At 36.2% G+C, this 25,063-nt stretch overlaps 1 protein-coding gene across 2 annotated transcripts in view; it reads right to left on the reverse strand.

The window, feature by feature from the left end:
- The window catches only part of ZRANB3 (zinc finger RANBP2-type containing 3), a 279,821-nt gene that overhangs the window by 47,896 nt on the left and 206,862 nt on the right, over positions 1-25,063 (reverse strand). For both annotated transcript variants that reach the window (XM_021695825.1, XM_021695823.1), the window contains exons 8-11: positions 17,741-17,860; positions 15,412-15,531; positions 12,580-12,759; positions 11,609-11,761 (exon numbers count right to left, since the gene is read on the reverse strand). In XM_021695825.1, the coding sequence (XP_021551500.1) occupies positions 11,609-11,761; positions 12,580-12,759; positions 15,412-15,531; positions 17,741-17,860 (573 nt within the window). The remainder of the gene's footprint in view (positions 1-11,608; positions 11,762-12,579; positions 12,760-15,411; positions 15,532-17,740; positions 17,861-25,063) is intronic.

Consider the following 25,063-nt stretch of genomic DNA (forward strand, 5'->3'; position numbering starts at 1 on the left):
CCAGTCAGAATGGCTAAAATTAACAAGTCAGGAAATGACAGATGTTGGCGGGGATGCGGAGAAAGGGGAACCCTCCTACACTGTTGGTGGGAATGCAAGCTGGTGCAGCCACTCTGGAAAACAGTATGGAGGTTCCTCAAAAAGTTGAAAATAGAGCTACCCTATGACCCAGCAATTGCACTACTGGGTATTTACCCCAAAGATACAAATGTAGGGATCCGAAGGGGTACGTGCACCCTGATGTTTATAGCAGCAATGTCCACAATAGCTAAACTGTGGAAAGAGCCAAGATGTCCATCGACAGCTGAATGGATAAAGAAGATGTGGTATATATATACAATGGAATATTATGCAGCCATCAAAAGGAATGAAATCTTGGGGCACCTGGGTGGCTCAGTCATTAAGTGTCTGCCTTCGGCTCAGGTCATGATCCCAGGGTCCTGGGATCGAGTCCCACATTGGGCTCCCTGCTCCGTGGGAAGCCTGCTTCTCCCTCTACCACTCCCCCTGCTTGTGTTCCTGTTCTCACTACGTCTCTGTCACATAAATAAATAAAATCTTAAAAAAAAAAAAAGGAATGAAATCTTCACATTTGCAACGACGTGGATGGAACTGGAGGGTATTACGCTGAGTGAAATAAGTCAATCAGAGAAAGACATGTATCATACGACCTCACTGATATGAGGAATTCTTAATCTCAGGAAACAAACTGAGGGTTGTTGGAGTGGTGGGGGTGGGAGGGATGGGGTGGCTGGGTGATAGACACTGGGGAGCGTATGTCCTATGGTGAGCGCTGTGATTGTGTAAGACTGTTGAATCACAGACCTGTACCTCTGAAACAAATAATATGTTATATGTTAAAAAAAAAAAAAAAGAAGAAGAAGATAGCAGGAGGGGAAGAATGAAGGGGGGGAAATCAGAGGGGGAGATGAACCATGAGAGACGATGGGCTCTGAAAAACAAACTGAGGGTTCTAGAGGGGAGGGGGGTGGGGGGGAATGGGTTAGCCGGTGATGGGTATTAAAGAGGGCACATAGTGCATGGAGCACTCGGTGTTATATGCAAACAATGAATCATGGTACACTACATCAAAAACTAATGATGTAATATACGGTGATTAACATAACATAATAAAAAAATAATAAACAGTATACAGAACATGGAAAAAAAAAAAGATGCTCACCAAACTCAGAAGAACAATGGACGAGCAGAGAGAGAATTTCAACAAAGAGACAGAAAACAGAAGAAAGTATCAAACAGAAGTCACAGAAAGAAGAATACAATAACTGAAAAAAAAAAAAACAAAAGAACTGAACTGAAAATACATGAAAGGAGTTCAAAAGCAGACTAGATGATGCAGAAGAACAGAACAGCAACCTAAACCAGGGAAGTGGAGCTCACCCAAAGAGAGGAGCAATAATAAAAAAAGAACTTTTAAAAAGTGAAGATAGCCTAAGGGATTCACGGTACAACACCAGGGGAATAATGTTTGCACTACAGAAGTCCCACAAAAAGAGGAGAGAAAGGGGCAGAAAACTTTCTTGAAGAAATAATAGCCAGAAATCGTCCCTAATGTGAGAGAGAAAACAAACACCCATGTCCAGGAAGCACAGAGAATTCCAAGTAAGATGAATTCAAAGAAACACACACCAAGACACATTATAATTAAAATGTCAAAAGTTAATGATGAAGAGAGAATCTTAAAAAGCAGGAAGAGGGGTTACAGTCTTTGTTTTAAAGTCTACTGGGTGGCTCAGTAGGTTGTGTCCGACTCTAGATTTCGGCTCAAGTCATGATCTCAGGGTTGTGAGATCAAGCCCCATGTGGAGCCTGCGTTTCTTGTGCCTCTGCCCCTCCCCTCACCTCCTCTCTTAAATAAAAAAGTAGCAAGAGAACACTTGTTACATACAAGGGAACCCCCATCAGACTATCAGCTGAGTTTTCAGCTGAAGCTTTGCAGGCCAGAAAGGAGTGGCACAATATATTCAAAGTCCAGAATGGAAAACACTTCCAACCATGAATACTCTACCTAACAAGGCTGTTATTCAGAACTGAAGGAGAAATAAAGAGTTTTTCAGAAAAGCAAAAGCTAAGGGAATTCATCATCACTAAACAAGAAATGTTAAAGGGACTTCCTTAAGCTGAAAAGGCATTAACTAGTAACAAAAAAACATATGAAGTAAAAATCTCACTGGAAAGGCAAATATATAGTAACCGTTTATTAAATTAACCCCTTATAAAGCTAGAATGAAGGTTAAAAGACAAAAATAGTAAAATCAACTCTAACCATGATAATTAGTTATGGGATACACAAAAAAGAAAGATGTAAACATCATATCAAAAACATAAAACACTGAGGTGAGAGGGCACGAAAAATGTAGAATTTTTAGAATGCATTCAAACATAAGTTGCTATCAACTCAAAATAGACTGCCATATATATAGTGGCTGTTATATATAAACCACATTTTAACCACAAAGGAAAAACCTACAGTGGATACAAAAAAAGATAATGAGAAAGGAATCTAAACACAACATTAAAGAAAGTCATCAAACTGCAACAGAAGGGAGCAACAGAAGAAGAAAGGAAAAGAGAGGAACTATGATAAAAGTCAGAAAAGAAGGGGCGCCTGGTTGGCTCAGTCGTTAAGCGTCTGCCTTCAGCTCAGGTCATGATCCCGGGGTCCTGGGATCGGGCCCTGCGTCGGGCTCCCTGCTCGGCGGGAAGCCTGTTTCTCCCTCTCCCACTACCCCTGCTTGTGTTCCCTCTCTCACTGTCTCTCTTTCTGTCAAATAAATAAAATCTTAAAAAAAAAAATCAGAAAAGAATTAACAAAATGGCAATAAGTACATACCTATCAATTACTATAAATAAATGGACTACATCCTCCAGTCAAAAGATGAAGAGTGGCTGAATGGACGAAAAAACAAGACTCACTGCAGATCTAAGGACACACACGACTGGAAGTGAAGGAATAGAAAAATACATTCCACAGATATGGAAACTAAAAGAATGCTGGTTTGGCTACACTTGTATCAGACAAAAGAGGCTTTAAAACAAAGACTGTAATGGGCGCCTGGGTGGCTCAGTTGGTTGGGCGACTGCCTTCGGCTTGGGTCATGATCCTGGAGTCCCGGGATCGAGTCCCGCGTCGGGCTCCCTGCTTGGCGGGGAGTCTGCTTCTCCCTCTGACCCTCCCCCCTCTCATGTGCTCTCTCTCTCTCATTCTCTCTCTCAAAATAAAAATAAATAAAATCTAAAAAAAAAAAAAACTGTAATATAAGAGAAAGAAAGGTATCACATAATGATAAAGGGGTCAATCCTACAAGAAGATATAACATTTGTGAATATTTATGCACCCAACAAAGGAGGACCAAAATATATAAAGCCAATAATAATAAACCTAAAGTAAGAAATTGGCAGCAATACAATAATAGTAGGGGACTTTAATACCACACTTATACAATTGGATAGACCATCTAGACAGGAAATCAATAAGGGAACATTGGCCTTAAATGACACACTAGGTCAGATGGTCTTTTTAATTTTTTTAAATTTTTTCTTGAGAGACAGAATGGGAGAGAGCATGAGCAGGGAGGTGGGCAGAGGGAGAGGGAGAAAGAGAATTTCAAGCAGGCTCCACACCCAGCACAGAGCCCAACATGGGACTTGATCCCATGGCCCTGAGATCATGACCTGTGCCAAAATCAAGAGTCGGATGCTTAAGTGACTGAGCCATCCAGGCACCCCAGATCAGATGGTCTTTAAAGATATATACAGAACATTCCAACCAAAGGCAGCAGAATACATTCCTCTCAAGTACACATGGAGCATTCTCCAGGACAGATCACATGTTAGGCCACAAAACAGATTTCAATCAATTTAAGAAGACTGAAATCATACCAAACATCTTTTCCAGTCAAAATGGTATGAAACTAGAAATATATTACAAATAGAAAACTGGAAAAAAATTACAAATGGGTGGATATTAAACAACATACTACTAAAGAACCAAGGGCCAATGAAGAAATCAAAGAGGAAATAAAAAAGTACCATGAGACAATGAAAACAGAAATATGTCTTATCTATATGTCAATATATCTATAAATAGAACAAAATGTATAGAATGCAGCATAGGAGGTGCTAAGAGGGAAGGAAGTTGATAGCAATACAGGCCTACCAAAAGAAACAAGAAAAATCTCAAACAATCTAAAGGAACACCTAAAGGAACGTACTGCAATGAGTACTGGGTGTTATATGCAAATAATGAATCATGGAACACTACATCAAAAACTAATGATGTACTGTATAGTGACTAACAAAACATAATAATAATAAAGAAAGGAACTAGAAAAAGAACAAACAAAGCCCAAAGGAAAGAAGGAAATAATGTTAAAAGGAAGGAAATAATAAAGATCAGAGTGAAATAAATGAAATAGAGACTTAAAAAAAAAACAATAGAAAAGATTAATGAAACAAAGAGTTGGTTTGTTTGTTTTTTTTAAAGATTTTTTATTTATTTATTTGACAGAAAGAGACACAGCGAGAGAGGGAACACAAGCAGGTGGAGTGGGAGAGGGAGAAGCAGGCTTCCTGCTGAGCAGGGAGCCCAAAGCGGGGCTCGATCCCAGGACCCTGGGCCCTGGGACCATGATCTGAGCCAAAGACAGACGCTTAATGACTGAACCCAGGCACCCCCCAAAAAGTTGTTTTCTTGAAAAGGTATACAAAATTGACAAACCTCTAGCTAGACTCAAGAAAAAGAGAGACAGGGCTCACATAAAATCGGAAATGAGAGGAGAAGTCATAACTGTTACCAGAGAAATACAAATGATCATAAGAGACTATTATGAATAATTATAGGCCAACAACTTGTACAACCTACAAGAAGTGGATAAATTCCTAGAAACATACAATCTTCTAAGATTGAACCATGAAGAAATAGAAAATCTGAGTAGACATATGACTAATAATGAAGTGATTGAATCAGAAATTATAAAATTCCCAACAAACTAAAGTCTAGGAAGAGATGGCTTCACTGATGAATTCTACCAAACATTTAAGAAGATTTAATAACATACTTGTCAAACTCTTCCAAAAACTAAAGAGAAGGAAATGCTCCCAAATACATTTTATGAGGCCAGCATTACCCTGATACTAAAGCCAGACAAGTACATGACAGAAAAAAAAAAATTACAGGCCAATATCCCCAAAGATCATAGATGCAAAAATCCTCATTAAGATATTAGCAAACAGAATTCAATAATACATTAAAAGGATGATACATGATGATCAAGTAGGATTTATTCCAGGGATGCAGGAATGGTTCAACACCCACAAATTAATAACTATGCTACATTCACAAACCAAATGATAAAAATAATCTCAATAAATGTAGAAAAAAGCATTTGACAAAATCTAATATTCATTTATGATAAAATCTCTCAACAAAGGGAAAGTGTCTCAATTTAATAAAGGCCATATATGAAAAACCCACAGTTAACATCATACTCAATGGGAAAAAGTTGAAAAAGTTCTTCCTCTTCAGATTAGGAACAAGACAAGAATGCCCACTCTTGCCACTTTTATTCAACATAGTATTATAATTCCCAGCTGCAGCCATCAGACAAGAAAAGTCATCTAAATCACAAAGGAAGAAATAAAATTGTCACTATTTGTAGATGACATGATACTATACACATAAAGCCCTAGACTCCATCAAAAAATGGTTAGAACTAATAAATGAATTCAGTAAAGTAGGAGAATACAAAATTAATATACACAAACATTGCATTTCTGTCCATTACTAATGAACTATCAGAAAGAGAAATAAGAAAAAAAATTCCATTTACAATTGCACCAAATAGAATAAAATACCTATGAATAAATTTATCCACGGACAGGAAAGGCCTGTATACTGACAACTAATAAGACACTAATGAAAGAAACTGAAGAAGATACAAATAAATTGGAAGATATTCTGTGCTCGTGGATTGAAAGATTAATAATATCAAAAGCAATCTAGAGGTCTAATGCATTCATATCAAATCCCACTGGAGTTTTTCATGGAACCAGAACAAATAATCCTAAAATTTGTATGGGACCACAAAAGACCTCACATAACTAAAGCAATCTTGAGATAGAAGAACAAAGGTGGAGGTAGCAGGTACCCTAATTTCAAACTAGAGTATAAAGCTCTAGTAACCAAGACAGTATGGTATTGGCATAAAAACAGACACATAGATCAACGGAATAGAGAGCACAGATAAAAACCCACACATCTATGGTCAACTAATTTACCACAAAAAAGCTAAGTCCATACTATGAGGAGAGAACAGTATCTTCAATAAACAGTGTTAGGAAAATGCACAACCACATATGAAAGAATGAAACTAGACTACTATTTTACACCATGCACAAAAATTAACTCAAAATCGATTAAAGAGTTGAGTGTAAGACCCGAAACCATAAAACTATAAGAAAACATAAGCAGTAAGATACTTGACATTGGTCATGGAGCTGAATTTTTGGATCTGACTTCAAAGCAGAGGCAACAAAAGCAAAAATAAATAAGCAGGGCTGCATCAAACTGCAAAGCTTTTGCACAGTGAAGGAAACCATCAACAAAATAAAAAGGCAACCTATTAAATAGGAAAATATATCTGTAAATCATATATCTGATAAGGGGTTAATATCACAAATATATAAAGAACTCAAACAATCAATAGCAGAAAAACAAGCAATATAATTAAAAAATGGGCAGGAATATGTTAAGAAAAAAAAAAAAAGAAGAAGAAGGTAGCGGGAGGGGAAGAATGAAGCGGGGGAAATCGGAGGGGTAGACGAACCATGAGAGACGATGGACTCTGAAAAACAAACAGGGTTCTAGAGGGGAGGGGGGTGGGAGGATGGGTTAGCCTGGTGGTGGGTATTGAGGAGGGCACATTCTGCATGGAGCACTGGGTGTTATGCACAAACAATGAATCATGGAACACTTCATCAAAAACTAATGATGTAATGTATGGGGATTAACATAAGAATAAAAAAATAAATAAATAAAAGGTAAAAAATGGGCAGGAAATTTAAAGAGGTATTTTTCCAAAGAAGACATACAGATGAAGAAAAATAAAAAAGATATAGATGGCCAAGAGGCACATAACAAGATGTTCAATATCACTAATTATCAGGGAAATACAAATCAAAATCACAATGAGATATCACCTCACACCAGTTAGAATGGCTATTATCAAAAAGATAAGAAACAAAAAGTGTTGGTGAGGATGTGGAAAAAAGGGAACAATGTGTACTGTTGGTGGGAATGTAAACTGGTAGAGCTACTATGGAAAACAGTAAGGAGAGTACTAAAAACATTAAAAATAGAACTACCATATGATTCAACTATTCCACTTCTGGGCATTTATCCAAAGAAACAAAAACACTAATTCAAGAAGATATATTGCACTCCTATACTCATTGCAACATTATTTACAATAGCCAAGATAAGGAAGCAATGATGAATGAATGTATAAAGAAAATGTATTGTATATATCTATTCACTGACTAGTCCCCAGCTATAAAAAAGGAATTCTTGCCATTGCAACATGAATGGACCTTGAAGGTATTATGCTAAGTGAGAAAATTGGTCAGAGAAAGACAAATACCATATGATTTCACTTATGTGTGGAGTCTAAAAAACCAAATCAAACTAAACCAAATCAAACTAAACCAAACCAAGCTCACAGATACAGAGAACACAGTGGTGGTTATTAGAGGGGAAGGGAGTTGGGGCTTGGCTGAAATGGGTAAAGGGGGTTAATTGTACGGTGACCGTGAGTACTGAGACTTACTGTGGAAATCACTTTGTAGTGTATACAAAAATTGAACTATTATGTTGTACATCTGAAACGTTTCAGATGTTACCAACTTTACCTCAGTAAAAAATAAAAAAATAAATATTTGCTGTTAAAAAAATTGACATGCACTGAAATATCTGTGCAAGGTAATACTGAACTGTGAAAGAAAAACACCTGATTCATAAAAGAAAGATTTGGTAAAGGTGATTGGGTGAGTTTTAAGAAACTTTGTACACAGATATAGGTTCTTCTTCAGATACACTTAAAAAACAATAAATATGCATACTCATGGGAAGATGCACTTCAAATTCTTTTTTTTTTTAAAGATTTTATTTATTTATTTGACAGAGAGAGACACAGCGAGAGAGGGAACACAAGCAGGGGGAGTGGTAGAGGGAGAAGCAGGCTTCCTGCGGAGCAGGGAGCCTGATGCGGGGCTCCATCCCAGGACCCTGGGATCATGACCTGAGCCAGAGGCAGACACTTAATGACTGAGCCACCCAGGTGCCCCGCATTTCAAATTCTTAATACTCTCCTAAAAATGAACCCTGAAACATAATTCTATAATTAGAAAGTTTTAGAGAACAAACAGCTACAAATCATAATTTTAGTTATGTATGTTTAAAATACCTAGGATTTTAAATACCTATTGATTTTTTTATAGACCAAAATTATAACCACCACCAAAAGGAAAGTCTCTTTTTATTTTATTTTATTTTTTTAAGATTTTATTTATGTATTAGAGAGAGAGAGAGAGACAGATGGAACATAAGCAGGGGGAGTGGGAGAGAGAGAAGCAGGCTTCCCACCGAGCAGAAAGCCCCATGCAGAGCTCGATCCCAGGACTCTGGGATCATGACCTGAGCCAAAGGCAGACGCTTAACCGACTGAGCCACCCAGGCGCCCCAGGAAAGTAGTTTGTTAAACAAAAGAAAAAAGTCTTAGAAGTAATCCATTTCTTTTTTTTTTAGCAATATTTGACAGAATGGCATTCTAGTATCCTAAAAAAAAAAGAAAAGTACTAGCTCTAAATAAGATACCTAAAAAATTTAGTAAGATTTCATATAAAAAACATTGTTTCTTCCTATGGAACTAAACTTTGTAGACTTTAATTTTATTCCTATATGATCAATTCTTTCAAAAATTAAAATTAAACCCCCCTATATGGAATGAATAAGTCACAAGAATAAAAGGCACAGCATAAAGAAAATAGTCAATGATACTATAATAGAAATGCACGGGGACAGATAGCTACACTTGTGGAGAACATAGCATAATGCATAAAGTTTTCAAATCACTGTTTTGTAAACCTAAAACTGTATTTTGTACACCTCTAACACTGTGTGTCAACTATACTCAAATTAAAAAAAAATAAAAACTCCCCCTAACTCTTACACCAGATTGCACCAAAAGGGTTAGGGGAAAAAAAACCCAGACAGTCTGAATGACTATAAGCTTTTCTAATGTATAATTTCTTATTCAGTTATATATGGCCTGTGATAGTATTTGTTATTATACAGAGACATACCCACCATTCAAGATTTACAAATACTAATACTGTAAGGTTTACTTCCTATTCTTTTTTAAAATAAAATAGTTCTATTGAAGTTGCTATTAAATTTTTTACTCTTCCCCAGACCCATTCTCCTTCCAGACAAAATCAATATTACAAGTTTAATATGTGTTCTTCCAATCTATGTTTATACATTTGATTAAATATACATATATATTCATAAAATACCTAATATTATTTGTGTGTATGTGCTATGCATTTTAAAAATAACATTATGCTTTCAAAATCTGATCATGTTAAAACATATAAATCTAATTTATTCATGTTAACTTCTAAATGGTATCTTATTACTATTTTTAAAATTTTTTTATTTTTTAAGATTTATTTATTTGAGAGAGAGCACAAGCATGAGCAGAGGGGAGAGGGAGAGGGAGAGGGAGAAGCAGGCTCCCCACTGAGTAGGGAGCCCAATGCAGGGCTGGATCCCAGGACCCCAGGACCATGATCTGAGCTGAAGGCAGACACTTAACCAACTGAGCCACCCAGGCGCCCTTCTTAAGACAATTTAAGTAGTCCATCTCCTACTGATGAGTATTTTCGTTGTTTCCAATCTTTGGCATTCCAGAAACTGATTCAATAAACATCCTTGTACATGTATCCTTATGCCCATGGGTAAGAATATATTCCTAGAAATGGAATGGTTTGGTTGGAAGGCATTTCCCACTTTACCAGATATTGCCTAACTACTCTTCAAAGGAGTTACAATTTATACACCTACCCAGCAGTATATGAAGAGTTTGGTATATGAAATGTTCCTAACATTTTTGGTATGTCAAGTATTTTCATTGTTGCCAATTTAGTAGGTGTAAAATATGGTATTAGTGTAGTTATTTTACAAGTATTTTGCATGTATGGAAGGACAGAGCCACTGAGCAAATATGATGATGATGTCAGGAACCAGAGTTCTTACTGTTGGATAAGAGAAACATAAATACTTATTTTTGCACAGATATAAGGAGAAGGTGAAAAAGAACCTGGTGGTGCTGAATTTGAACTGGAGTATTAGAGTGAGCTTACGAACTAAAAATGTACACATATACACATATATACATATTAACCTATCCACGCAAAAATGTGTATGTGTGTAAATCACTCTATACACTGAAAATAGCTCAGAAGTAATGATATCCAGAGCAATAAAAAAAATCCTGATTTCTAAGTATCATTCCCCAGTTAAAGGAATCAGGACTCCTTAAAGAAATGCTGGTTCCAGGTCTGGGGCAAAGAAAACACAAGGTCAATCTCAAATTGTTTATCAGAAAGCTAGAAAGCACTCAGAGCAATGTAGGGACTTGCTTTAAAAAAAGAAAGAAAAAAAAGAAAGAAAGAAAAGAAAGAAAGGTGCCTCTATAAGCCAGATCTTAAGAAAAACAAAGGAAAAAAGTGAGGAATTATAATACATTAATAGTAACAGAATCCCCAAGTTCTAGTGATATTTTTTTTTAAATAAGGAAAAATAAAGTTCATCTTTACAGAAAAATGCCAGCTAATAAATATAGAGGCAAAGATAGAATTAGAAAAACCACTATTTTAAAACTGATTCAGACAAAGATCAGAGTGAATGCTAAGTCCATTGGATGAAAAGTTTTGGACACAGGACAGCCACATAATCTCAAAGTACCACACCACAGATTACTTAATATTTGTCAAGGGAAAAATGTGCCTTTACAGTTTGCCTTAATTTGGTGAGGAAGAGCTTCCTTCCATGCTTCTTGGCTATTCAGGTGTCCTCTAATGTTCACATTCTTGGCCTATTTTTCTGTTGGCTTGTATTTTACTAATTAAATTGTATAAATTCTTATACACTTCGGACATTGTAATGCCAGTATCTTTAGAGAGTCTGTGACCTGTCTGTGTTACACTTTGTGGTAAATTTAATACATTTTCCCCTGTCCTCTGGATTGGACATACAGCCATCTACGCTTTCTTCTGAAGGCTGGATTCTATTGAGCTTCCTTTTCTAAGGAGAACAGTGAACACTGGCATTAACTGTTGGAAGATACAAGCCACTGGTGCAGCCTCCTTGTAATGTCATCTGGTGGCTCTAAGAGGTTTTCAAGCTTTATGTGGAAGCTCCTTTTAACAGCACAATTAAAATTTGCTATTTAAAAAATATATGATAAAGTTATAGTTTTAGGATATTAAAAATTAAAAAAGAAAAGAATTTGTCATATAATCTTACGTGAGTGAACAAAATTTCATTCCTGAGCTCTTCACAGCTTTCATTTGGATTCCAAGCTTCAGCAAACTGCAGGAAATCCCATTTTTCCTTATCACCTTCCTCAGCCTGAAGTTGTTCCTTCCTACCATTCAATGTGCTCCCTGTAACTTGTGTCTGTAAGATGAAGAAGCATATGAATTTTACAAAAGTTCTCTCACAGCTGATACTTACTAAGCAGTGACCTGATTTTGCATTTAAACCACAAGCAATTCACTAAAGAAACTCTTAGTGTTTCAACCTGTCATGGACCTTAGTAATAAAATTTTTCAAAATTATAACCAAATTACCAAGTCGGTGATTCCTATACTTAATGAGGTAAATGTCTAACCAGAGAAGTTATACTATTTTCTTTTCTCATAAAAAGATTTATTCTTATATTTATAAACTTTAAAACTGAACCCACATGATTGGCCATTTTGAATATATATATTCAGGGCTTGAAAAACATCCTCTAATAATTAGTCAAATCCTTTCTATGAATACCCCTCCAGGTTGGGGAGGAGAGGGGACAGTTGAGTGGATAGAACAAGCGACATCCCTCCTACCCTTTCTGGGGTCCAGGTACAGGCTGTCCTCTGTCCAAAATTAGCCAGAACTCAATCCTTCTGTGTAAGGGTTTATTCTTAGCTTACACAAAGGACTTGGGGTTTGACACTGTTAGGGTTCCTTGCTAGCTCATCCTCTTCTGGCCTCTAAAATGGTAGATGAAGGCCTTGGAAGACAGGAAGAACACGTGTAAATGCACGTCTCTCCCAGTAAGGATAAGTAAGGTACTACCAGCTGAAGACTTTTCTAACCTTGGTCCCTATTAACACCACTATCTTAGTGTACTTGAATATCCTTTGCCTGAAAACACTACAACTCAGTCTCTTAACTTACGTAGGCTCTACATAATGAATAAGTTGGTAACCTGGTTTGAATTGAAGCTTTACCTTTCGATTCAACATCCCCCACATAAGGGTGTCCAGAGTCCCATTTGCAACAAGGTAGTGTATATTCACAGAACTGCACTGTCCAATTCGGTGAGCCCGGTCTTCTGCTTGTTTTATATGTCCAGGGTCCCAGTACAACTCAGCAAATACAACATGAGTTGCAGCAGTAAATGTCAAACCCTAAGCAAAATAAAGTGAAGAAATTGAGATGCAAATAAACTGAGAATGTAACATACAGCCAGATATAACAAAGACTTTCTGAAGATGTTAAATGAACAAGAGAAAGCTAAAGGACTTAAAAATAAATCAATCTTTCGTTTTAAGCCAAATTAAGAAAATTTAATTCATGAAAGGCAAATGAAGACCGCTTATTGCAAATGGCCAGGTAAACTACAAAAAACACATTTAAAAGGTATTTCAATATTTCAAAAGTCAGTTTGATGGATATATATATAAACAAAATCACTTTATCCTCTGATGAGGACTGGATTCACATTACCACTGGAAAATCTAATACAATACATTATAAATGAGAATATAATTTCTAACACATGGTATCCATAGCAACTAGGCAGAGAGCAACGACTTCCTCTATTCATTTAATTCATAGTGTTGTTCTATAAAGCAAGAAAATCATGTTTCCAGTCACACTGTTCTTTTCCTATGAAATTTCTCATGTTACATCTCAAACACCCTTAAGTTTACGGCTTTTATCTCAATATATATATAACACAATTGACTATTTTGTGCAATTGCATTTTACATCAGTTTGAAATAGTTTGACATTAGTAAGTATTAACTAAGTCTTGTTGTATAATCACTATGCGAAAAATGCAAATCTCAAATTAAGAATGTCTCCCAAAATAGATGATTTTAAAGTTGAAAGGCTGGGTGAAATGTGAGCCATGCTTAAGCTATTGCCACACAGTAATAAATGATGTTATGTGGTTGAAAGAAATACCTATCATCCTTTGAAAGAATCATCTAATCCACGCTGGTGTTCACATGCCCTGGAACTTCCATCAGTGAATGACTTTTGTGACTGCTGTGCTGTTATTTTTATATTACTTTAACTTAAAATATTTTTATATCACATAACGACATCATACCAGCACTCATTAAATGGTGGCATAAGTTCTCAAGCTGAAAAATTCAGTAAAGATCCATCACTTTGGAACAGAAGTTAGAAGTGATAAAAACATGGTAAGCCCAACAACCATCAAGCTAAACTGTGCTGCTATTTAGGACAGGAAACACCACAAAATATTAGAGATGATGCTGGAAAATAACAAGTAGTATTTAAAGAGGGATGAAAACTTTTAAGTGTGTAGGAAGCATCATATGACCATACAAGAATAAAAGGGAAATATGCTGGCAAGACCCACATCCCTCTAACATACTACTAAACTACAGTGGAAGATTCACATGCCCCAAGAACAAAGCCCTTTCTACTTTCCTTTATTCCTATGAACATACTAGTGTTCAAGTATATGCGTTTTGAATTATACCAGGTCCTCAGGAATACAGCTTTGAATAAAATATGGGTGCCCTATACAGTCTTAACTTCAGAAAGTCTTTTATCAAGCCATTCCCAGATCCTCCTGCCTGGCTTCCTTCTACTTTTCTCCTCCCATGCTATGAATGCTCCATTTCTAATTTTAAGCTCTTTTTGATGACATTCTCTCTGGCTGGAATATTCTAACAGATATAAAACTTAGACTACTAGAGGTTTAATCCAACATGAGGGAAGTATTGAGATAATCCTCCTTTTGGTAAGAACTCCTGGTGAGTTCTAGAACTTCTTTATCCTCATGGAGCTTCTCTCTATAATCAATTTTATAGACATCAATTAGCTGGCTAAAAGCAGATCTTAGGCCCTGGTTCAGATTCCAGAGTCTAGAGATATGCTATATATCAGGTTGGATGCACAGAAAATATGTTCAATCACTTTTCCCTATGTTAAATATCCTGGCTTAGATATTTACATCAAAATATTGTAGAATGTTAGTGGAAAAAAAAGTCCAGAAGGATCCCCCTTACACAGTGAAGCAGAGACTGTCATTGTCTTCCATAAGAGCTATTCAGTTCTTATTTCTTTGTAACATAACACCTGATTTTTAGTGTGACTAGACAAAATAAAGGCTATTTTTCCCAGCTTCCCTTGAAGTTAGTTGTAACCATGGGGCTAACTGCAGGTGAATGAGATGCAGCATGCCTTTCTCCAGTCAGCTGCCTGGATCACAGATATGATGGAGGAACTCTAGCAGCTCTCTTAAAAAAGAGATACCTGCTAGGAGTGGTAAAGCAGAAAGCCAGGAGACACTTAAGCCCTAAGGACTTTGTGGAACTACCATGCTAACCTTGGACTGTCTACATAAAGAGTAAAACTTTGTGTATTTGAGTCATTCTTAATTTGGGTTTTCATTTACTTGCAGCCAAACCCAATCCTAAGGGTCAAACCAGGGGTGCTCCATAAAAAGTTCTTTTCCCTGAGGTCACCTTACCTCACAGGCTCTGGTGAAACCAATCAAGTAAGTATAAGTGCATAAGAAATGAAAGGAAAATTCTATGCAAATTCAAAGTTAGAAAAAAAAAAGGTCTTGGAAAGGTATTAGCATCAAATTAACTATATTCATCTAGGAAATTCTTTCCTTGAAAATTTAAGATTTGAGTCAGAGGTGTTGAGGTCTCCTTCTATTATACTTTCTAGCACTCTCCAAAGTAGAATATTTATTACACCTTTATCTTGATGTAAAGTTATAATTATGCTTAATGACCTTTTTATTATCTTAATGACATTTCATTATCAAATTTACACATGGAATTTCTTACCTGGCCAGCAGCCTGAATGCTTAGGATAGCCACACGAGTATCAGGATCCTTTTGAAACTGATTAACTAGATGTATTCTTTCTGAAGATGGAACACTTCCATCTATCCTAATGTAGCGAGCCTAGTATCAACAAGGGAAATAGCAAAATTAGCACAAACCCCTATGCACCCATCTCATTTTATATGTTTTATGCCTTATTTTTATGCTTCAAATAAAATATAAATGGGTTACGATGAAAGGTTAGTAAATGTTATATAAGAAGAATCTTAATCAAATTTCTTAAGAGCTTCTTGTAACAATTCCCTATTTTTAAATCTTTTAATCTACTTGAGGGTAGGATTTATGTCTAATTCATCCTCATACCATCAATGCCAAGTGCAATGCCTTGTATATAATAGGAGCTCCATAAATCATCACTGAATTAAGCTAATGTCTTCAGTAAAATTCTGTATAAATTCACATGTAAACTTTAAATGATAGATCAAACTAACTTTAAAGTTTCAGGTTCACTGATTCCAAAGTACAAATAAAGCCAGACAGGGAAAAAGGGAGAAAGAGGATTTTACCCACGGTATTACGGATTCATGAAGAGTAGTGCATTGACTTCTGAAATATCCCAATATTAACTGGGAAAATATCTTTTTTGGTGTACCATTTGAATTCATTTTTTTCACATTCCTAAACTTAACAGAAATATGTGATAAGGCACCTCCATTGAGTTGGGGAACCAAGACACTCACATTTTTAAAAAGTAGGGAAACATTAAGTGCTAAACTCAACAGTGCTGTCTTCTGGGAATGATTTGGGTTAGAAAAAGGGAGCAATCAGTGTGTGTTAGAGTAACTAAAAAGAACTCATTACTCAACTTTCTAAAATTCAGTATTAAGTCATGAATTTCACCTAGTCTCATTTATATATGCACTTCTATGGAAAACATAGCCTTATATAGTTGAGACATACCAATATTCACTTTCATAAGGAAATAGTCAAGTTAATCATTAAATAGAATGTCCCATATTAACTTTCTATGTCTTCACAAACAGATACACATTGCTCAGTGAGCCATCTAATATCCAATAAGGGAGATTATAAAATCTTCCAACAGTCTTTCTAAAGAAAACACACATTGTCAGGCTAGGGAGAGTTTGGGAGAGATTCACCTCCAACCCATGACTGTCTACCATTTTTTAACTGTTACTGATGTTAAACGGGATTCTAAACACATCAGTAAAGCAGAACTGGGGAGAATGACTGCTATACTTAGAATAGATCCCAGTAGTTTTAAAGTTTTAAGCTTAATGGAATCAGAATAAGAAAATATTATGAATCTTATTTTATTGCCCAATCATTAAAAAAATATTTCTAAGGTTAATTTAATTCTTCCTCAAGAGGCATTTTAAAGATACGATATGATAATCAATGCGAGAGCACATTTTCACAGGTAGCACTTTATTATCATAAATCTTTCTATGAAGGAAACACTAGAATTACTTCTTTGGTAACGTTAATAAACATACTAGCAAATGCTCAAAAATGTATACAAAGTTTTAAAAAACATGGCTTAATTTCTCCACTTAAAAAATCTACCTACATAGGCAAGTGGTTTTGCTCCAACATGTATATTAAGTTCACACAATTTGTCAGGAAATTTCTTCTGGCTGTTTCTGAGCATCTCTAAAAGCCCTCAGCACATAAAGAGAGATGACAGGTTTAAACTCTGAAAGAAAACATGGCAGATGCTGTCACTGATAAGACTGCTGGGTATTAGGTGAACCTAAGAAAATGCAGTAAGGCCAGCAGGTTTGGGGAGCTTACCTGAGAGGGTACCTGGACCATCTGTTTCAAACTCACCTGTACTAAATCTTACTCTAAATCACACTCTACAGAGGATGCTGCCTGGCAGTTTAAAAGGCATGACTGCAGCTGGGTACTAATATTGGCTGAATTCATTCTGTTTCCCCTCGACATCACCATATTCTAAAACTGACTTGCAGGTAAATAAAAATTTTAATTTTTAACTGCCTACACCAGTCTCAAATGGTATATCCAATAACAATAATGGAATTCACAATATAGCCTATCAAGTCAGCATATTTTAATCAATCCAGATAATTAGATTGGTGGAAAATAAGCCTGGAATAGAAGAAAAAGTTTAATCATCAACATAATAATAATATTAGTATAATTTGCAAGAAAAAAACTAATAATAATTAATATATCATCATTCAAACAAGGCCAAAAGAACCCTCAATTACAAGACTACAATTGATGTTTAGTATATTAACAACCTGCATGCTAAAAAGTATTTTACAGAAAAATGATAACATACCTTGTTTTCTATGACTGCTTCTGTGCAAGCTTGGAGCATGCTTAAATGATGAGCAAAAACCAGAAATTTAAGTGAATCATTCTGAAGCATCATCTTAATATAGTCCTTTACAGCACCTGCCTAAATATTAAAAGTTAAACCTTATTAATGGCATATAAATCTTTATTAAAAAATCACATCACTTTAACAAAGAAGAAAAACTTCAAAAGTCAAAAATTTTTATGAACTTTCCTGCTTTGTTCCCTAGGTAACCTAGGGAAATAGAGGCCCACATCTAAGGGGAAAAGGGAAAAACAGACACAAGAGGGGAAAAAACAAATCCCATTAATTCTGAGAAGTAAAACAAGAACAAGACAAGAATGAGAAGAAAAGGTTTCAATGGAAAATAGGCAGTCAATTAGGCTGTGGCCAAAAAGGGGTTGGTGGTTTTGTTTACAAAGAAAAGAAGGGCCATATGCACCCCAATGTTCATAGCAGCAATGTCCGCAACAGCCAAACTGTGGAAAGAGCCCAGATGCCCTTCAATAGATGAATGGATAAAGAAGGTGTGGTCCATATATACAATGGAATATTACTCAGCCATCAGAAAGGATGACTACCCAACTTTTACATCAACATGGATGGGACTGCAGGAGATTATGTTAAGTGAAATAAGTCAAGCAGAGAAAGTCAATTATCATATGGTTTCACTTATTTGTGGAACATAAGGAATAGCATGGAGGACATTAGGAGAAGGAAGGGAAAAATGAAGGGGGGGAAATCAGAGGGAGAGATGAACCATGAGAGACTGGACTCTGAGAAACAATCTGAGGATTTTAGAGCGGACGGGGGTAGGGGGATGGGTTAGCCCGGTGATGGGTATTAAGGAGGGCACGTACTGCATGGAGCACTGGGTGTTATATGAAAACAATGAATCATGAATCACTACATCAAAAACTAATGATGTATTGTATGGTGACTAACATAATAAAATAAAATATAAAAAAAAGAAAGTAATTTTCAAAAAAGCTCATATAAAAGACTAAGTGGAAATGGATGAATAACTTTTTTTTTTTAAAGATTTTATCCATTTATTTGAGAGCGAGAATGAGAGAGAGAGAGAGAGCATGAGAGGGGGAGGGTCAGAGGGAGAAGCAGACTCCCCGCCGAGCAGGGAGCCCGATGCGGGACTCGATCCTGGGACTCCAGGATCATGACCTGAGCCAAAGGCAGTCGCTCAACCAACTGAGCCACCCAGGCGCCCCGACTTTTTTTTTTTTTAAAGAGAAAACTAAAAAATAAGAAAGCTGGGACTGGAGCTTAAGGGTCAAGGAAAGTTGATTAATTCAGTTTCTTAACTAAGAAACTTCCATAGGTTTAAAAACAGGCCATTTAATGTGCAGACAGGCTAAGAGAAATGGAAAGTGAGGGGATTTAACTTGTTTCCAGGATGGAGAAGTTTGTAGAAGAGGCTGGAGTGGTGGGATGCAGAGAACAGGAGGGAGGTCTGAGAACACAGGAGGATGTATGAAGAGACTGTGAAGTAGAAAGGAGAAAATAAAGAAAGCTCAGATTAAAAAGACTTTTCCTATTAAGAAAGAGAATATGAGATGAATTAAATAGGAATTAAATTTAAAGCATCAATTAAATCTAAAACATGAATATAGTCTCTTAACTGTTAAAAACTAATTATTTAGAATCTTAGGGAAAGGAGAGCAGGCTGAACATATTTGACCTAGACTCCCCCTCAATGCTGTATAGTAAGGCATACAGAAACAAAGAGAACTGGAAAGGGATCAATAGCAACAAAACTTCGGAAATTAGGGGCGCCTGGGTGGCTCAGTCAGTTCAGCAGTGACTCTTGATTTTGGCTCAGGTCATGATCTCAGCATCATGAGATGGAGACCCTCGGAGGGCTCTATGCTCAGCGGAGAATCTGCTTGAGATTCTCTCCCTGTACCCCTCCCCCCCAACTTGTGTGTGTGAGCATTTTCTCTCTAATAAATAAATCTTAAAAAAGAAACAGAAAGAAAACTTTGGAAACTAAAAATTAGTTTAGTAATTGATTAGCCAACCTGACAGCTCCTAAGGTGGCAATATGGAAAGTTGAGAAGCATGTGGGTTAGAATGTGGTAATGTAAAAAAGGCTTAGGAAATGATGCAAGTGGAAGTGAGGGGTGTGTGGCTACAATAGGAGGATTGGTCAAAGAATATTTAAGTAGTTGATTATGTGCAACACTGATCTATATCCTCTCTGTACCCGTTCCACATGATAGAGTACTTCTCCAACCTACTCTCACAGAAAGCAAGAGGTTTATTTTCTGGAGAGGGTAAAACAGAAGGTATCTGGATAAAGGAATCCCACATTGATGGCAGACTATTGTACATTATCAGAGAGATTAAATAAAAGTTACATAATAAATGCTGAGCTCTGCCTTCTCCCTCAGCCTTCTTATCCTCCCATGTCCCCCAAAAGATAAAGAGGCTTATGCCTTCTACACAGGACAGCAGAATCATATAAAATGATTATTTTCTAGGGAATCAGACAAGCCAGGGAGAAAAGACTAAAGATTCTGATATTGAGGGTTCCTCCATAAGACATCCAGCCAGATTACCCTTTACTGAAGGCCATAGTCTCCAAGCCATATCCATGTACAGAGTTTCGAGACAGTGTAACTAGAAGAGATAACATTTATAAAGCAACAGGATGCTCCAAAAAAGGAATGATTAAAGAAGAAAGGGAGGGAAGTACTCTTGGAAATTAACAGCATAATAGCAGAAATGAAAAATTTACGGTTGTGAAGCTGAGAAAATCTTCCAGGAAGTAGATGAAAAATAATAGAGTAAATATAAAAGTACAAGAAAATTAGAGGACCAAGCCAAGAGAGCAATGCATAAATAATAAAGTTTCTAGAAACAAAAGAGAAAACAGAGAAAGAAAATAATCAGAGAAATAAAAAAAGTTTCACAGAACTTAAGGGCATGAGTTTCCAAAATGGAAAATGGAATAGGTCCTCTGAGGATCCTTCACAATGGATGAAAATGGACCTAGAGCAAGGTCCATCATCATGAAATTTTAGAACACTGGGGACAAAGAAATAATTCTATAAGCTTCCAGGGAGTGGAGGAAAGGAATTAAAATAGAATAAAAGCTTTGAAGTGCATTGGATTTCTCAACATCAGTACTAGTAATTCTAAAGAAAATTATTTCTAACTAAGAATTTATACCCAGCCAAATTAAAAATCAATTATAAAAGTAGAATAAAGCCATTTTCAAATACGCAGAGACTCAAATAATTGATGACAGCTAAAATCACAAAGCAAGCAGTAATACAAACCAAGAAGCAATATAAACATGTTGCTGAGGGATTTGAAGTAAATACTGAAAAAACAAAACAGCTAAAAGAACAGAAAATGGTTGCCTCTGGGGAATAACTTTAGAAGACTTATTTTTTGAAATAGCTGTTTTTCCTCATTAAACTATGATCATATGTAGCTTTGGTAATAATAAAAAAAATTTTAAAGAGGGGCATTTCCAAATTGAAAAGTACCTATATAAAATTAACGCACACCACTATGAAGTCATAGGACTGATTTTGCAAGTTACATTTTATATGTATAAATTTTCCAAACAACAGAAATTCATCATGCAATGAGACTGGAGGCCATTAAGAACTTTAGCCTTGGATTTCAGTGCCTCAGAGAGTGAAATGAAGTCCTCTCAAAATAAGGAGCTATAAATTCCAGATACGTTGCTATGGTAACTGAACCACTTTAATAAACTGCTTGTTTGACTAAAGAGCTGTATTTACTGTGATAAGTCTTTCAAAAAACACATGTCAAGTTGGAGTATTTTTAAGGTACATTCATTTACCATCCATTGCAGACTTACAAATTATACAACCACGGTACCCCCAGTCTCAGATGCATTCCCTGCCTGAAGAGAAAACTATTTCTGCCAGAGTCCCCTCCACTGATATCACCCCTTCCTCATTACAACCAGAAGCTGCTGATGTCAAAGCCCAAGCCTCCTGTTCCCCACTCTTTCTAATCACTGGTTTAGAAAGGCTTATGGTTAATATTAATATTATAAAGTTCAATTATATAATGGGCTAAACAGTCTCTTGGGATTAGCCTGGTAACTTAACCACCACTGTGACCTTGCTTCCTGCGAGAAAGAGAACCAAATATCTATGTAACAAATAAACTTAAGGATTTTTCTTAGGATCTTAAAATGGGACTGCAAAGGAGTGCATTTTAAAATGTACTATACAAGTTAATTGTTATGATTTTATTCTAATTAAAACTGTCACTGCATTGTCATATTTTAAGTTATCTGAGCAGGATTTGCTTTCAAACTATCTTAAACAAATTATGTGGAATGGCAGGTCCTGATCAGCATTTTGGTTAAGCTAGTTCAGGTTTTGTAGAAGTTGAAAAAATTTTTGTGTTCACAATCTTACCTTACTGAAACTGTTAGTCCAAGCTCTAAATTACATAACAAAGACTAGACACTACATCTCATTTAAAGAAATGCAGAAAATGAAGAGAATATGTGTTAAATTTATTTCTTAAATTTTTTTTTTAGTGAGTAGGTGTACATCATACTTTTTGAAATAGAAAGTAATTAAAGACAAACCTAAACTGCATTAAGACCTGATGAAACTTACTTGATATAAATTGTCAGCTATTAATCAAATGATAAAAGGGAGAAATAATGAATGAAAAAAACATCAAACGTGCACTATGACACAGACTCTCTCCTCGACTAAATGTTAGTTATGTTTCCCCAGGCCCTCTTGACTAGGCCTCAGCCTGTCCTGGCCAGGCCTACACAGCCCAGTCTCAGCAAGAATCCTGCAGTCAGTTTGTTAAGAAAGCCCCTACCCTTGCTACCTGATCAACCCTTAATATCTGATTAAGTTCCTCATCCCCCACTTAACGATGTCTAAGTCCCTGGGCTACCTTGAGCAAGAATCCCCCTGCCCGTAATGTCTCCTCTTAGTAATTTTGCATCCAGTGACCCCCCTCCCTGATCCAGCTCAGTGGCTATAAATCCCCACTGGTTCTTGTTGTATTCAGAGTTGAGCGACCTCTCTCCACAACTGTAATAGAGTTGACTCCTTTGCAATGATCTTGAATGAAGTCTTCCTTACCATTTTAATAAGTACTGGAACGATTGTTTTGTTTAGCTGCTACGAATTCCAGTTGAGGGAGTGTGAACATAAAGGAAGCTCCTCCTTAAATTCTGAAGTCCTCAGGCTCCAGAGCAAATGCAGTTTTATTTACATATGGGGTGGCCATATGCTTTAAGGAAAGATCTTCAGGACTTTTTTAATCAACAAGCCTAGCACTTCTATTCTCCCTGTAAGTGATTTTGACTAATAAGAAGTGGAAGAAGTCTGCAGGGGCCTTCCAAAAAAATCTTCACTGACAAAGGGAAGGCTTTTTCTTGCTTTGGACATTATGGTCTGTACTTGGTATGCGGAACTGCAGCAGCCATCTTGGCTTTTCTTGCTTTTTCTTGCTTTGGACATCATGGTCTGTACTTGGTATAAGGAATTGCAGCAGCCATCTCGTACTATTGAAGCGAGTAAGGACAAGAAGCAAACTACCATGGCCAAAGCAAAAGACAGAAGAAGCTGGGTTCTTTATAGAAACAAACACAAAACCCCCCAAAACACAACACCTTTATTGGGATATAATTCATATACCATGAAATTCGCCCATTTACAGTGTACAGTTCAATGGCTTTTAGTGTATTCACAGAGTTGTGCATCCATCACCACAGTCATAGAGTATTTTCATTATCCTAAGAGGAAACCCTTCACTTCTTAGCCATCATACCCTAGCCTGAGACAAACACTAATTGACTTTCTGTTCCTATGAATTGGACTATTTTGGACATTTCACATAAAATGAATAATACAATGTAATCTTTTGTGACTGGACTCTTTATTAGCAAATGTTTTCAATCCATGTTGTAGCATGTATCAGTATTTAATTTTATTTTATTGCCAAATAACATTCCATTGTATGGATATATCACATTTTATTTGCCCATTCTCCAATCGATATCTTCTCTGCTTCTCTTGTTTTTGTGCATTTATCTTGCTCACCTTACATTGTTTATTATTAATTTATCTGTGATAGTTGATTTATCTTTTATCCCTTAAAATATCTTACAAGAGGAAAGGAAAGTGCAAAAGTAAAAGAGAATATGCACTGTTTATTCACCTCCCACCCACCCTCACAAAAGAAAGGCTAAAAATTTATCTTCTGCTATCCCTTCCCCCTTGCCCATGGTTCTTAATTTAGAAAGGATTTTATCAGTCTGAAAAAAAATTTTTCAAATCTGGTAGTAAATATTTTCAAATCCAGCAGAAGACAGCCTTCAGAGGAAGAACAGCAGTTCCATACTATAATGTCAGTATGTTGGACATTTTCACTGAGCCCCATGCCAAAATTTTTCCATAGAAAGTAATAATTTCACTTCCAAAGAAGGTTTGGGTGAACTACTGGAAGTATTACTTTCTTATTTCTAGGCATGTTTCTTTTTTTTTTTTCTCATTTCATTTAATTTTTGTTTTCATCATGATGAGTGCACTCTTAATCCCCATTCCCTATGTCCCCCATACCCCCAACCCACCTCCGCTCTGGTAACTATCAGTTTGCTTTGGCTATTTGAGGTCTTTTATGGTCCATACAAATTTTAGGACTGTTTGTTCTAGCTCTGTGCAGTTGGTATTTTGATTGGGGTTGCATTAAATCTGTGGATTCCTTTGGGTAGTTAGACATTTTAACAACATTTGTTCTTCTAATCCATGAGCAGAGAATGTCTTTCCATTTCTTTGTGTTGTCCTCAGTTTCTTCATCATTGCTTTTTGGTTTTCAGAGTACAGGTCTTTCACCTCTTTGATTAAGTTTACTCCTAGATATTTTATTGTTTTTGGTGCAATTATAAATGAGACTGTTTTCCTAATTTCACTTTCTGCTGCTTCATTATTAGTGTATAGGAGTGCAACAGATTTCCATACACTGATTTTGTGTCCTGCAACTTTTATTCCCTTATGAATGTAGACAGAAAATCTAGCACTTCTAATACATCTAATTTTTTAACAATGAGTTTTATAAGCAGCCCATTTCACAGTAAATCAGATGGGCTATAATACCAGGAAAAGAGGGCAACCCCAATTTAATACTTTAACCAATACAATTTTACAAAAGAACCTGGGATCCTAAACCTTTCCATAAAGCTTTTTGGAACAAAATATAATAATCATTCTATCCAATCATTCTTTGTTTCTTTTTTTTTTTTTTTTTTTTTTTTTTTTTTTTTTTTTT

The sequence above is a fragment of the Neomonachus schauinslandi genome, chromosome 3 (genome assembly GCF_002201575.2).
Source record: "Neomonachus schauinslandi chromosome 3, ASM220157v2, whole genome shotgun sequence".
NCBI lineage: Eukaryota > Metazoa > Chordata > Mammalia > Carnivora > Phocidae > Neomonachus > Neomonachus schauinslandi.